Raw genomic sequence first — 11,739 nt, 5'->3', positions numbered from 1 at the left:
CACACAACCTGTGCACGCTCGTTTGGAATCTCCATTTTCAAACAATCGATTGCTGCAGCGCCACTACGGCTATTGCGCGCACTAAAACGTTACCACATAAACTTTTTGAGTTTCTGCTTCTGCTTCTTCGGAATCACAGCTGTACAATCTGAAATGAAAAAGTTATAGACTTTCAAAATGTTGGAGTCTCATTGTGGACACGCTGTATATTGAGTTTCATATCCATAATCTTCTCTATTACTTACTTCCACTACATTCACCATAAGCCCATATGAATATTTTGTTTATATCGCGTCGCATTTCTACATCTTCGGTTAATAGCGACGATGAGGATCAATGGTGGAAACGGATGATGGTTGATTGATTGATTGAATTGTAAATTATGTGTACGTCAGCAGGCTATTTTGCACCCGTCATACGCGGGCCAGACCCTCACCATAACTAAAATAAAAAAGTATGTGAGGACTAAAATATTCTTACCTGGGTTAAAAGTTGAGGCTTTAAAGGGACACCCAGCACATATATGGACAAACACAGGACAACACGCACACGGGCCTACAGAGGATTATACTGCCCGTAGGTCAAGGCGCCAGAACCTCGTTGACGTGCAAATAGAGTTACCGGGCCGTACTGGTCAGGTGTTTGAATATCGATAGTGTGTCGATATACTGATATGAAGAATATCGACGATGACATCAATATCAACATCTAAATATCATTGTCCGACATGTAAATTATAATTTTAGCTAAGAGAAACTGAGAATTGTTTGCTTGTTTAAAAAGCGACTATAAGGGTCCCAAACAAAATGAGTGGAGTGGTTCACTATAGAGTCTGTAGTTCTCTTTTCAATAAAGAAAAAATAATAAACAAGAATGAATATTGTTGCATTTGTCATGTATAAACCAAGTCAAGCACAAGGTTGTTGGAGATTGGCAATATTGATAGTATCGGTATTGTCCGTATTGATTTTATAGATACCGTCGTCGGAATTATGGATATCATTATATCGAGTCGATACTTTGATCTATACTCATCTTCACGATTAACCTACACAGAAATATGATGCGAAATATATAACTCAGGCAGATTTTTAAGTTATTGTTAGAAAAAACATATTTAAATAATATTTTTTAAGAGAACAGCACATTTCATTTACAATTTCAATTTATTTAGAAATAACCATCATTCATACACACAATTATGCAAGGAATTTACAAACTTAAAAGAATGGAATCCATGCAATTGATTGAACAATTTGCAGATACCTCTGGCACACTACTATCAACAAGTAATCAAGATATGCAATTTCACTGGTCGGGTAAGTAACACACACACATGATTCTACAATTGTTAAATTGGGTAACATTCATGATCGGGCATATGATTAATAAAAGTTCACTTCGTGTTTCGTTCCACTATTTTCAACCACGTGCCTTCCTTCCCTGCTGGAATGAATGATTTGGGGTCGTATTCGAAGGGAACTTTGGTCTTCTCACAGGGTTTGAACTCGTACTTCGAAACAAGATACACAAGACACACTTTGGTTTGCATCAAACCGAAACGCAAGCCTGTCAAAATAAACAAACATATTTGGTTATTTACATAAGGCTGGATGTAAATTCCATTCTTTACTTGCAATACCTGAATTTTCATTTCAAAACTCTACACTATAACCAGATGAAGGAAACTGAAATTTTACTCTATCCAGATGAAAGGAGGGATTAATTAATTCATAACTAATACCCAGTGGTCATTGTTATCACAATGTATAATTTAAGTTAATTTCCTCAGCAGTAATGGCTGCTTGTTCTTTCGTTGTCCCCCAGTGAAAATAAAACTTTACTTGATAAAGTATTTGCGTATCACTTACACACTTGTGTTACTTATATCAAGAAAGGCAATACCATGGCTAGAAGTTGTGAGTTTTGAGAGAAAGATAGACAAAAAAGAAGAGTTGAAACAATTTAAAAACTATGTAACAGAGAGAGAGTCTGCAAATATGGAACCACTGTTGTAAGGAGGAGAAGAAGAATATCATGCCTTATTGTACATAATGGCTAAAAATAAGGATTTATTAGTAGTCTCTACAGAAGAGGAGAACATGATATGACATTGGAATACCGATTTAACTATGAAGAAATTAAAATTTTAAATATAGAAAAGTTGACGACAATGATGCAAATATTGTTTGTCATTCAAGCAGATACAGGACGTTATAGATTTGTAAAAATGAAGACAAGATGAGGAAAGAAAAATTGTTAGTTATGTCGAACACAAAGGGAAAAGAAATGCTCGACAATTTTGGGAACTGCAATCAAAAGGAAACAACAATTGAGCTTATAGGAACCCTGCACTTAGTAATTGCCAATAGAGCCAAGACCGGCAGCAAAAAGCGTTAAAAAATAACTAGGTATTTTTAAAGTAAACTACCGCTTAGTTACTGCACGTTACTTCAAAACCTACCAATGCACATCCTCGGTCCGTCTCCGAAGGGAAGAAAAGTTCGGCCAAATCTCCTCTTGCTGTCCTCATCAAACCGTTCAGGGTCGAATTTTTCGGGATCCGGATAGTACGTCGGATCGTGGTGGATGGCGTAGATTGGGATCTGCACAATCGTGCCTGGTTCAATAGTCACATCGGAATCTGGGATATTGTAAGGTTTCGTGCACACGCGGTCTGTGAGTCCGATGGGAGGATATTTCCTGAGGGCCTCTGGAAAGAAACAACAGACCATCAGTGCTGATTTCAATGTAATTTTAAATATAACTTCAACTGTAATAGATACATTCACCTAAAACAAACTGATAGAACGATAAGAAAGTTCTGTGTTCACGGTATATACAAAAACTGGCTGACGACATTCAGGAGTGGAATTAATATTCGACTTATAATTTACTAAAGCTCTCTATGTCTGCCACATACACACGTACACAAATATATATCTGTATTGATGTAGGAAATGTGAACAATGACGAAAATCAAACTGTCTTACGAAAAATTATAGCCTTTTCTTCAATTAACCACATATCATGAATCGTCCTAAGAATAACATCAGAAGTCAACACCTAATCAACATACTTATCCATATACATCCTAATAACTTCTTCCGCTTTATTAGAACACAGCTCCATGCGCACAATATGAACTTTTGGATCACCCTGAATTTCCGTCGGAGTTAACGCCATGCGGATGAAAAAGAATCCACTCGGTTCTGCAAACTCAGCTAGTGAATGGTCCTAGTTAGCGATGAGTGCGCCTCCACTGGAAGTTTTTCATCTCGGCCGTAGGAAATTTGAAGCAGCCACATGAAGGTGCAAAGTCCGCGACACAACGTCAAATTGGGAAGGATAATTACCACAGGAAATCGGAGATCAAGAGAGTTTACTAGGGCACCCAGAGATGCACGGAAGAGATCACCAATTGATTCCAAGAGGCGGCAGTTGGTCAGCGATAGCTTCAATAGGTGCAGTTCGGCAGAAGCTTGAGAAGTTACAGATCAGATTCTGGGACTGGGGAATACACACCCTACGGGAGCACCGAGCTCAGCGACTACACAGTTAACAACTCTGCTGCCTCCGTCAGCCTCAGATAACCAAGATCAACGATTTCTGGGTCATCTCCGAGACCAGTTTTCGGGGCGCCAGTTTGACTCCTAAGATCACCTATCACCCAGTAAAGACCCAAGGACAACCATCAAGCATGGAGTGAGTGAGGAAGCCGACATCTTGTATTCCAAACTTCCTTCATTGTCCCAACTGATCAGGTCAGCGAGTCCAAATTAAATTTCTAATTTTATTTATTGCCCTACTTCCTAGAGTCACTCGATACCGATTCCAAACTCTGACGTCACGCTGACGTCAATTTGAATTACCTGTCACAACCTTATCAAGATAGTCCATATCTTGTATCACGGTCTGATAAGTTACATTCCCTGCGCTCTTGGCTAATGCCTGGTCCACTTCTTCCTGCAAGCATTTCTGAATGTCTGGATTCAAAGCCAACTCGTAGAGGATGAAGCTGAGCAGAGTGGAAGACGTCTCGTAGCCTCCGATGAAGAAGAGGAATGCCTGGGCTGCAAAGTCATCAACGGTGAGATCTGGAAAACGGAGAGAAGGTTCATAACAATGTCCCGAGGAGAATTTCAAAATTTCAAGCAACTTAATTGTTGAAGAGATTTTCTCTGGATATGCACCAGTCGAGCTCTTGATATGTCACAAAGCCTTCGAGGACTTTCTGCATTTCACTTCAGGAACTGAATTATTCATCTTGGAAGATGAGAATGCTCGAAAACATTTTCGAATCTATAATCCGAGGAAATCTCTTCCTAATTCGGGCCAAGGAAGCTTCAAGAATGAAGAGAGGGAAGCGCCTCCCGTAGGTATGATTTCACCAGTAACATATACTTAAAATTAACTGTATTAAATAAAGAACTAATTTACAAAAGAAGAATGGTCTCATGCAATTCTTATGTTACAGGCAATCATATCATCATCTCTGAAATCTCGAAACTGCTTCAATCAACTTACCTACTTCATTGGTAGCGTCTTCATTCGGAAGGTAGTAATGTTCTGTTTCCTGTTCTTCATCTTCAACTTTTCCCTTCTTCTTCAGCTGGAGAAGCAGTTGCATGAAATCTGGCCTGAAGATATTATTCTTCTCCCTGTAGTCCATCGTCTCTTTCACGGCCTTACGGAAGAAATCCAGAACGTCCTTGGGAAATATGGACAAATTGAACCACTTGGATAGTTTAGGGAACGCCAGAAGACTGAATTTCTTGATGTTTTGGAGGAGATTGGGTGGATCGAGCGCCTTCTTTCCCATCTTCCTGAACTCAGCATCAGGATCCCTCAGGGAGTTCACCTGAATTCCAAATGCACACGTGGCGATGACATCAGTTGTGAATTTTGCCAAGATGTCCTTAACCTCAATATCCTCCTGGTTCTTCGCAGGATTCTCAAGATATTTAACCAGTTCTTCACCACAAGCTACGACGAACTGGTACATCTTCTTCATCTTGCCAGAGGAGAAGGTGGGAGTGAGCTTGATCCTCATGTGCCTCCACCTCTGACCCTTTAACCTTATGAGAGACTTGCCATTTAGAGGATCAGCCTCCTCGTCTCCAAACTGTCTATGATCCATAAAGCTGGAGAAATGTTTCACGATTATGGTTCTTATGAGGTCTGGGTTTCTCAGGATCAAAACTGGCTGTAAGAATAGGAAAACTCCTCCGAACCTGTGTCCGTCTAAGATTTTGTAGAAATCGTTGAAATCTTGAACAAAAGATTGTCGCTGCAATACCGATTCACGAGCAGTTCCAAAGGGGAACGTTGGCTTCACATATGGTACCCCTTTCTTTTCCCAGTACCTGTACGAGTGCAGGGCATACAGGTAAAATAAGGTTGCTGCACCGACAAGAAGTGCAACAATGTAAGCCAGAAGATGGTATATCATGGTCCTATCAACTTTCGTCAATTCTTTCCAAAAGCAACCTGAAATGGAGAATTAATGCATTTTAGTAGATAATTATACACAGTACAATAGAAGACGAACAGTAAATATTAGGGACAGGTCTATTTGACGGTCTGAAAGTGATAATGCAGTGAGAGATAACGTACGAAGTCTTCCAGTTAAGGATGGTAGATAGGATAAGGTATGGTAGAGTCTCCATCTCGTGTCGTGTTGTAAATGCCTGTCTCGTCTCGATTTGCAAACACTTTTTTTGTTCGCTTAAGGGTTATGTTGAAATACTGGGCATGTAGGACACATATGAGTGCCACCGGACTCCAACGTATAAAGTTCCTCAAGACAAGGAACTCTCCTTCTTGCTGTACGACTCGTTTGAATGTCACACTATCCCCTGTCGATTTGCAGAAGTCTATCAGTGTGTATCTTTGTTGGTCTCGTCTCAATATGTCTCTAAGACTTTGGTGTCGATTTTTTACAAGGCCGTATCCTTCTCAACTGGGTATCACCCTTAAATTTAGAGTCCAGAAACATTTGTAATTCTATGAAAACCTCAATATGCTGACCAAGGCAGAAATTTATATTATTATAAAACATAAACTAAACGTAACGTTTCAACCTTCTAGCAAGGTATTCTTCAGACTCTGTACTAAGTACAAATGTAACAAGGTACACAACAGGACGATATATATACACAAACATTACTCCCCTCCAGATTATTAGAAAGTAGTTCTGGAACAATCTACCAGGTGGCTTTCCCTTGTTAACTGTACTTTCACCTGAAAGAGAAAGTGGTATATCGTCCTGTTGTATACCTTGTTACATTTGTACTTGGTACAGAGTCTGAAGAATACCTTGTTAGATGGTTGAAACGTTACGTTTAGTTTATGTTTTGTAATAAAAAAAATTTCTGCCTTGGTCAGCATACTGAGTTTTTCATATCATGGAAACAAGGCTTAATGGTGTTAAAATTGTAATGGTAACAGCAAAACTTACAGAAAGATCGGCAACAATGAATCACATTCCAAAATTACCGTACGTTGCTGGTGTAACATGAAACGTTGAGTTGATAAGTGGTAACGACAAAAGAAAGCAGTTTAATTCCATTTTGAATCAACCTATCTGATTGTTAGTGACCATGTATCTTTATTTCATACTACCTTCATTAGACAGATGCGTTTTTTTATACCTCTGCTAGTAAATTCTGTCAAACCTTGAACATTATAATTTAATATATTTTTAAAGTAGATACGAGTCAATGAAATATTTAGGACTACAACAAAATCCTACAACACAATGCATTGAACAACGAACAGAGATTCACAGTCTAGCACTACTGTAGAGTCTAACGGCACACTGCAATGAAAGATGAAAAATGAAGAATCGCAGTCAAGATCTACTGGGCAGTCCAACAGTAAAATACTTACAATGAAAAAGGAACAACAATGGATGGATCACTTTATAGGACTAACTATCACTAAGTAAGAAAATTTCATGAGAATACAAAATCTCAACAAATTACTTGAAACGAATAATTTTCACAATTTTATTAATGAATTGATTTTGATTCTAACTTCCCCTAATATTAGTGTAATATTAAGTGAATATGATCCACTTTTTCCTTTGCTTTTGAAATTATTCACTCTTAAATATTAAAATTTTGATAACCTTTGTTAAGAATATTGTCCGCAAAGTTGTAACTTGTACAATATAAGTGCGCATGATAGTAAAATATGGCTGGAGCGATATTGATGCCAACTTCCATGGCGAAACGGTTAGCGGAATGGCTGGCTCTATGTTCCAATGTTGGCAAAAAGAAACAAACCTATGTTTCACTTTGCTCTTTCCTGCATCTATTTCATCATTCATCATCACCGTCATATTTAGCGATGCAAAGAAGAGATACGCAATATGACCAGAAGTAATATTATAAATAGCATTTAAACGTATAGAGCCATATTCAATAATCATTAAAATGATAGAATACAGATTGCAGTTATTACAGTACCTTATAATCAGGAGGTTGAGTTTCGTCAGGTCTTCCGTTCAAGTATAAAGCGAATGCAACGAGAGATATATTTAACACAGTCCACACCTACACACTTAAATAATACACACAATCACTGATTGAAAGGTGAGTAACAAGAGGTTTCCTAAGCAAATAATTGCGTATAGAGATAATTCTCGACGTCATAGATGCTATTATCATTGACGTTCTTCTTTATCTAGTGATTTCTTCCAAGTGGTCAACATGCTACATGTAGTGTTGACACTTATAGAAAAAAATCCCTTTTGCAGGAAAATTCAGTCCGAATGTTAAGCCTTTTGACGGAAAATTTGGAATACATCAGATTCCATACAGATTACATTATGTTCCAGTTTCTTACCCGTAAGCTCCTCCGTTAGTTCTTACTTCCATTCTTCTGAGTATAAGTCAATGTATATATTTTCATTGTCTTGCGCCGCTTTTCTACATCTTTGGTTAATAGTGACGACGAGGATCAATGATGAACATAGGAAATGGATGATGGAAAAACACAGTTGTGTATCCATGCCTGTCCTGGGTTCGAACCTGGGACATCTGGCCCAGTAGCAGAAAGAGTTCGTAAAGATATATGTGATTAATGTGTTTACTACTACTTATCACTATTAATATGTATAAATACTAATAATATAACTATAAATATATGAATTTCTTTAGATGGAGGGAAAAACGAGCGGAAAAAGGACATTTTGTCCTCGGGTTGTTACTAGTTGAAACTGATGTTTTACGCTGACAACTATATTAATGTTTTAACAGCTAAATCCACAGTTGAATTTGAATTTTAAAGTCCACTCTATGCACAGATAGGCTAATCGGTACTGGACCTACAGTTTAAAGTGGGATCCGAACCACTTGTGCGTCCACCGGGTATCGAACCCGGAACCCCGTGCCTCCATCGAGTATTCAACTCGGGAGCCATACATTACAAGGCGACAATGTTACCATTTCGCCATCGGGAGGCGCCTCTATTTCTAGATGTTGAACTGTCGAATTTGATTTTTGTTATTTAGCGTCGCTTTTCTGTCACTTTTGGTTAATCGCGACTATGACGATGTGATTATATGAAATTAATGATGAGACTGTCACAACTGATTTGATTTGATTTATTTTACTTCGCTTTTTTGTGCCACTTTTGGCTAATTTGCGAAGATGGGGATGAGTAATGATATGATGAAATTGATGAATGGACACTCACAAATATCCATGCCCAGACCAGGATTCGAACCCGGAACCCCTGGCGTCGTAGCGCGATGTGATAACCACTCCACCACAGGGGGCGGCTGTCACAACTGAGATTCGAACCCGAGGCCCCTTGCGTCTTTGCGCGGTATGCTAACCACTGCGCCACATGGACCAGCTTCAGCTGTTGAAATAGATAAAAGGTCAAACAAATTTAACGTATTATGCCTTCTCCAGAAACGAACCCAGAACTTCTCGATTCGTAGTGTACTGAGAGTACCACCTCCCACGGATGCTAGGATTTAACCCTTATGCCAAGATATTTGTTCGCTCTTGACACAGACACCATTTATCCTTGACGTACCGTAACGGGTAGTGATTGACTACTAACCGCGAAACCCCCCAGTGCTGAGGGATGAGCACGTCTTTAGCGTAAGGTGACCAGATTTTCTGAAACAAAAAGCAGGGCATCCATAGATGCATACGGGAGGGGCACATGAAGTGAAAAGGAAAAGTCATTCTGCTTACATGTGTCCTGGCATATTACACGATTTAATCTGTTTTCTTCTTAATTTGATTTGATTGTTGCTTATGCTTCTTTTCTGTCACTTTTAGCTAATTGCGACAATGAGGATGATATGATTAAATTCATGAATGGACACTGACAAAGATCATCAATGCCCAGGCTGGGATTCGACCCGAGGACTTCTGACATTCAACCACTCCGGCACAGAGGGTTTTCCCTTCTCATGTACTGTATTTCCCTTTTCATTCCTCTCTTTTTTGTTCCTCTTTTTGCTTATGCTTTTAATATTACAGTTTAACATTCCTATCTTTCTCTCTCTTACTGTTTTTTTGTGTTTCTTCACTTTATTACAATAAAACATCCATACAGTGTGAAATAATATTAAAATATGTATCAATACTGAGAATGTACCGGGTGTCATAGAAAACTTTCCCTCATTACAAACTTTATTCATATCCGCTATATGCAAGGTAGAAATGTGAAAGTGGTGCCAAAATGTTGGAAAACTAACCAAGTTTTCTTGTTGCAGGTTTGAGTAACGTGGCTGTAGTGTAGCAGTGTCAGTGCCCAGAAAACCGGAAATGTTCACAAATCAGGAAAAAGCTCAGCATGTCCTCTGGTATCACGAGACCCGGTCACCAATAACAGTGCAGAGGAACTTTCAAATGTACAGAATTCTTTCGTCTAGAATATCTGCCATCAATAAGTTGGTATTTAAAAAATGGAATTTATCTTCATTCCCAAATCCTGTCAAGTCCAAGAAACATTGTATGGAAAGATGCCACCCGATGTCAAGAGCATTAATTCCGGATTCCTTGTCACTGACACTGCTACACTACAGCCACATTACTGAAACCTGCAACAAATAAACTTGGTTAGTTTTTCAACATTTTTGGCACCACTTTCACATCTCTACATTGCATATAGCGGATATGAATAAAGTTTGTAATCAGGGAAAGACTTCTGGGACACCCGGTATTTGTATCTTGCCGCAGCTGCAGTAATCATCTCATCAATGCATCAAACATGCAAATCCTCAGAATTGGGCTATTTTCAATTTTTAAAGCGCCCCTGCATATACTTCTAATCATCATTCGTATCATATTATGAACAGACTGCATGCAAATATCTGCTTCTAAGCAATAAATATAAGCTTTACAGTAAGACTAAGGTCGCGAGCGTGAACATTTTTAGATCATCAAGTATTTATATATGCAAACTAACAATACTATTAATGTAATAGGCACTAATAGTTTTACAGAGGTAAATAATTCGTCTGGATGTTTTGCAGGACATTTCGCAGGACGCTGTTGAAAAATAGAACAATTTTTTCCTAGTAGCATCGCAGACCGCATGACATAGCCCCCCAAAAAAGGACTGTCCTGCGAAAAACAGGACGTCTGGTCACCCTACTATAGCGGGCCCTTGGCATGCGCTTTTCACACACTCAAAAAACGAAATATTGTAATGTGAAATGATTTTTTGTTCATTATAAGTTGACTAAGATGCTATAGTTTTCGATTAATAACTTCCGTTCAATGCTCCATACCACTAACTGAACATTAATTGCTTTCTAACCCCAAGTGATTCTTCCCTAGATCTGTGGTGTGGAACTAGGAGTAGAGATTCTACTGGAAGTATATGTGAGTTAAAGAGGTGAGACGAACCTTAGAAGTCCACCACGGTGGAGCAAGGGTCAAAAATGCTGTGGATAAAACGAAATTACTACTTACTTTGGGGACTCTCAAATGTAATTTACTGTGTGACATACACACCACACACACATGCATTAAAGAAACCGAATAACAGGAAAAGCTTTGACATTCCCTTTCACAAATACGTGCATTTTATATGTAGAAGGGGCCTTTAGTAATATTTTGCGGGAAGGACCAACATTTATACATCCGGCACTGTGTTCAACCAAGTAGATTATGTTCGCTAATCAAGTTCAGCAGATTCAACAAATGCCTGCCTGCTGCTTTCAAAGTTCTTGATTGGTTAGTACTACCACGTGATCATATACCACACACTACACTGCTCCAGAACGTAGTGCAATGGAACTACACGGGTCTAATGTAAACTTCATATTATTCGTAAACCTACTACTTACTATGTAACACGTTTTCCGCATCAATCGTAGCCGCACCCAATGCTGAAACGATGGCAGTCGACAACCGAAGGTGAAAGTAACTTAACAGCAACAAAGAAGGACAACGGACTTCCCTTCGCTCTGGATGATGCAACAAGTTTTCTTCCTTTCCTTCTTCGCGAGGAGTTGCAGAACGTAACGGTACATGACGTCACCTGCTACACAACTTTCAAGCATTTCAACAACAGCTGGAGTAAGTCGCTGTCAAGTTCGCTGCACTTTTTGACACTAAAAGCACGGCCATGAAAATAGGCGGCCGGCCAGAATTGCACTGGTGCCACATGTGGGAAAATCAAAGCAAGAGCGGGACGAAAGTTGCTGGTTCCCGCGCACTGTGTGGCAACGTCAACCGGGCTGCGTTGCCTAGTTCGAGCGTC

At 39.2% G+C, this 11,739-nt stretch overlaps 1 protein-coding gene across 1 annotated transcript; it reads right to left on the bottom strand.

The window, feature by feature from the left end:
* Positions 1-1,208: 1,208 nt before the first annotated feature.
* On the bottom strand, positions 1,209-11,398 carry LOC145996483 (cytochrome P450 6k1-like). The gene is made up of 5 exons (XM_083132974.1): positions 11,324-11,398; positions 4,528-5,490; positions 3,873-4,097; positions 2,465-2,713; positions 1,209-1,569 (listed from the first exon to the last, which is right to left on the bottom strand). Exons 2-5 carry the CDS (start codon positions 5,450-5,452, stop codon positions 1,397-1,399), a joined length of 1,572 nt encoding a protein of 523 aa, XP_082989100.1. The 5' UTR covers positions 5,453-5,490; positions 11,324-11,398; the 3' UTR covers positions 1,209-1,396.
* Between the last annotated feature and the right edge of the window lie 341 nt (positions 11,399-11,739).

Source organism: Lepisma saccharinum, chromosome 12 (genome assembly GCF_977018435.1).
Source record: "Lepisma saccharinum chromosome 12, izLepSacc3.1, whole genome shotgun sequence".
Taxonomy (NCBI): domain Eukaryota; kingdom Metazoa; phylum Arthropoda; class Insecta; order Zygentoma; family Lepismatidae; genus Lepisma; species Lepisma saccharinum.
This window is presented reverse-complemented; position numbering and strand designations above follow the sequence as displayed.